The sequence below is a fragment of the Sphaeroforma arctica genome, assembly GCF_001186125.1.
Source record: "Sphaeroforma arctica JP610 unplaced genomic scaffold supercont1.1446, whole genome shotgun sequence".
Taxonomy (NCBI): Eukaryota; class Ichthyosporea; order Ichthyophonida; genus Sphaeroforma; species Sphaeroforma arctica.
This window is the reverse complement of record NW_014039112.1, coordinates 3440-7283: the sequence shown is the minus strand read 5'-3', so window position 1 is coordinate 7283 and position 3844 is coordinate 3440. Positions and strand designations below refer to the sequence as shown.

Below are 3844 nucleotides of genomic sequence, written 5' to 3'. Positions count from 1 at the left end.
TAGTTATATATACTCTACTACTAAATAATACTATATATATATATATATATATATATATATATATATATATATATATATATATATATATTTTATAATTATAATTATGTATCTATCTATCTATATGCTTTCCATGTGTATTGTAATCATGCACATTCATTTCTTATCGAGTGTCATATACAAGAAGATGGAAGAGTCTGGCCCCCGTTACTGTATACCAATGTACACACGTGTTTTCATATTGGCGTATATACCTACTTGTATTTTGTACATCATGTACGGACAGATTGCGCCACGTACAACGTCTCGTCACGTCTTATACATACACACCCCACTTCATTTGCACCCTCATACCCATGCTCGTATGTGACCTCCTCTCCTACCGTCACGTACAGGCGGATGTAGCTATCCTGGTGGTGGATGCTACAACCAACGAGTTTGAGTCCGGTTTTGAGACTGGAGGACAGACACGCGAGCACGCATTGCTGATCCGCTCACTGGGTGTGAGCCAATTACTCGTGGCTGTCAATAAACTGGAGAATGCGGACTGGGCACAGACACGGTTTGATGAGATTAAGGGCAAATTGGCCCCGTTTCTCAAGCAGGTGCGAGGTTTGTGTGGGTGTACTGTAGGTGTACTGTAGGTGTACTGTAGGTGTGCTGTAGATGTACTGTAGGTGCACTGTAGGTGTACTGTAGGTATGTGCACGTATTGCATATGGGTGGGTGTGATGATTGAGATGGCTGTAAAAATATGCTAGAGAATGCGGACTTGGCACAGACACGGTTTGATGAGATTAAGGACAAATTGGCCCCGTTTCTCAAACTGGTGCGAGGTTTGTGTAGGTGTACTGTAGGTATACTCTAGGTATGCACGTGTATTTTGTGATAGGTCTTCTCTTAGACACTTCGTATCTATGGCATAGCCTTATCTTTGGGGACTTACAAACGTAAAAACGGAAACACGATAGCTTCGGTCCTATCTCGTCGCACACATGCACCAAATAACGCGTTATTTTCTCTGGTGGGATTCTAATCGTCTGGATAGCTGCGTCCTCGTAATGTATACGTCTTTCTGTCTTCGACTTCCTCTTGGCTATGAAATGTGTGGTGTAGGTAGCAACGAATGTCTACACCGGTGTTTAGCAATCGCACCTCTCATGGCAGGCACCAAATAACGCATTATTTGCTCACGTTAGATTCTAATCGTTTTGATATGTGCCAAATAACGCGTTATTTTCTCACGTGAGATTCTAATCGTCTTGATATCTGTGCCAAATAACGCGTTGTTTTCTCAGGTGTGATTCTAATCGTCCTGATATCAGTGCCGAATAACGCGTTGTTTTCGCGTTATTTTCTCAGGTGTGATTCTGATCGTCCTGATATCTGTGCCAAATAACGCGTTGTTTTCTCATGTGCGATTCTAATCGTCTTGATTTCTGTTACAAATAACGCGTCATTATCTCCGGTGTGATTCTATTCGTCCTAATATCTGTGCCAATTAACACGTTGTTTTCGCGTTGTTTTCTCAGGTGTGATTCTTATCGTCTTAATATCTGTGCCAAATAACGCGTTGTTTTCGCGTTGTTTTCTCAGGTGTGATTCTAATCGTCTTGATTTCTGTGCCAAATAACGTGTTGATTTCTCAGGTGGGATTTAAGGAGAAGAACATCACGTACGTCCCGTGCAGTGGGCTGAAGGGTGTCAATCTGTTGGAGAACACGGAACAGAAGCTGCTCAAATGGTACAAGGGAGAGACCTTGTTGGCGTATATAGGTTAGTCTATACGTTTGTTTTAGACTGATTCCTGAGCCAGTGTATGAATATGTTTATGTCGTTAAATTGTACGTTTGTTTTAGACTGATTCATGAGCCGTGTATGAATGTGTTTACGTCGTTGAATGTACGTTTATGTTTAGTTACATCATTGAATGTACGGATTTGGTGCTGGACACCTTGGTGGCAAATATACACGGGTCTATACGTTTATATTATACATATACAAAAAAGAGAGATATATGCTGCTTACATATGAGCTGTATATGAACGTTTTGTATCGTTGAATACACGCTTTTAGTATGTATACCATCGAAATGCATGCTTAAGTAACCAAATACTTTAATTCTGGTTTAATGTGCCTAGAGCTCGTAATGTACGAACTTTCCAATGTACTCATATGTATCAAACACACTCAGCCGGCACATATACGTCACACCAATACCCTATACATATCTGAACCCTATATACCTCTACTCGCCATATACATCTATACCCTACACACTATATACTATACCCTAAACCATAGACTCTAAATTCTAAACCCTACACCCTACAGATACGCTAGACCCACCTGAACGGTCCATCAACCACAGTCTGCGCATGTCTGTGTCTGATGTGTTCAAAGGCGCCATAGGAGGAGCGTCTGTGCTGTGTACTATACACACTGGCAAGCTGCAAGTGGGCGACCCCGTCATGCACATGCCAGGTGGCACAGTGGGGACGGTCAAGAGTATGTGACATATATATATGTGTGTGTGTGTGTGTGTGTGTGTGTGTGTGTGTTTGTGTGTGGATTTATGTATGTAATGTATGTATGTCCGTGTATATAGCTGTGTACTATACTCACTGGCAAGCTGAAAGTGTACGACTCCGTCATGCACATGCCAGGTGGCAAATGGGGATGGTGACATATATATATATATGTGTGTGTGTGTGTACACGTCTACTTGCGGATGTATTATTCGCAGATATATATATGTGTGTATGAATGGATGTATGTATGCCCGTGTATGTATGTGTGTATCTATATATGTATATATGTATGTATAATGTTGTGTACATGCCAATGTATGTATGTATGTATGTATGTGTGTGTGTGTGTATGTATGTATGTGTGTGTGTATGATGTAGCTATATAGCAATATACATGTACAATGTATGTGTATATCTCCTTGTGTGGTATACGATCTGTACACAAGAGCCCTGCAAGAGAAACGTCGGCTAATTGTACCACACACAGAGAAAGCAATTGCTAGCCACCCTGTACCTGCCTATACCACACCTCTAATACACAAACATAACTCAACAGCTGGTATCCACAAATACATCAGGGTGTTCTTCTTGTCCACTGACCATATGTTGATGTATGAATATATGTCCTATCATCTGGTACCTTTGATATAATAGTCCCGCCTATATCATTTAACATATAACCTTTCCTCAGAGCTATTATCTGGTACCTTTGATATAGTAGTCCCTTCTATATCATATAACATATAACCATTTCTCAGAGCTATTATCTGGTACCTTTGATATAGTAGTCTCACGTATATCACATAACATATAACCATTCCTCAGAGCTATTGTCTGGTACCTTTGATATAGTAGTCTCACGTATGTCACATAACATATATCTATTCTTCAGAGCTATTATCTGGTACCTTTGATATAGTAGTCTCACGTATATCACATAACATATAACCATTCCTCAGAGCTATTGTCTGGTACCTTTGATATAGTTGTCTCACGTGTATCACATAACATATACCCATTCTTCAGAGTTAGAGGTCCAAGAGTACGTGCAAGACTGGGCGGTTGCGGGGGATGTTGTGACCATCAGTCTGGACAGTGGCATCGACATCGACCATGTGGCGTATGTCTGTGTAGTATGACCACAACTGTGTTTGTTTGTACATTGACCACGTGGCGTATGTCTGTGTAGTATGACCACAACTGTGTTTGTTTGTGCATCGACCACGTGGCTACAACTGTGTTTGTTTGTACATTGACCACGTGGCGTATGTCTGTGTAGTATGACCACAACTGTGTTTGTTTGCACATTGACCACG

The 3844-nt window shown here is 40.9% G+C and overlaps 1 protein-coding gene across 1 annotated transcript in view; it reads left to right on the top strand.

Annotated features, from left to right (window-relative positions):
• Positions 1–609, top strand: part of SARC_10929 (hypothetical protein) — a gene marked incomplete at both ends in the record, with an annotated part of 1262 nt that extends 653 nt beyond the window's left edge. The window contains one exon of the mRNA XM_014295004.1: positions 284–609. Coding sequence (XP_014150479.1) covers positions 284–609 — 326 coding nt within the window. The remainder of the gene's footprint in view (positions 1–283) is intronic.
• Positions 610–3844: the final 3235 nt, after the last annotated feature.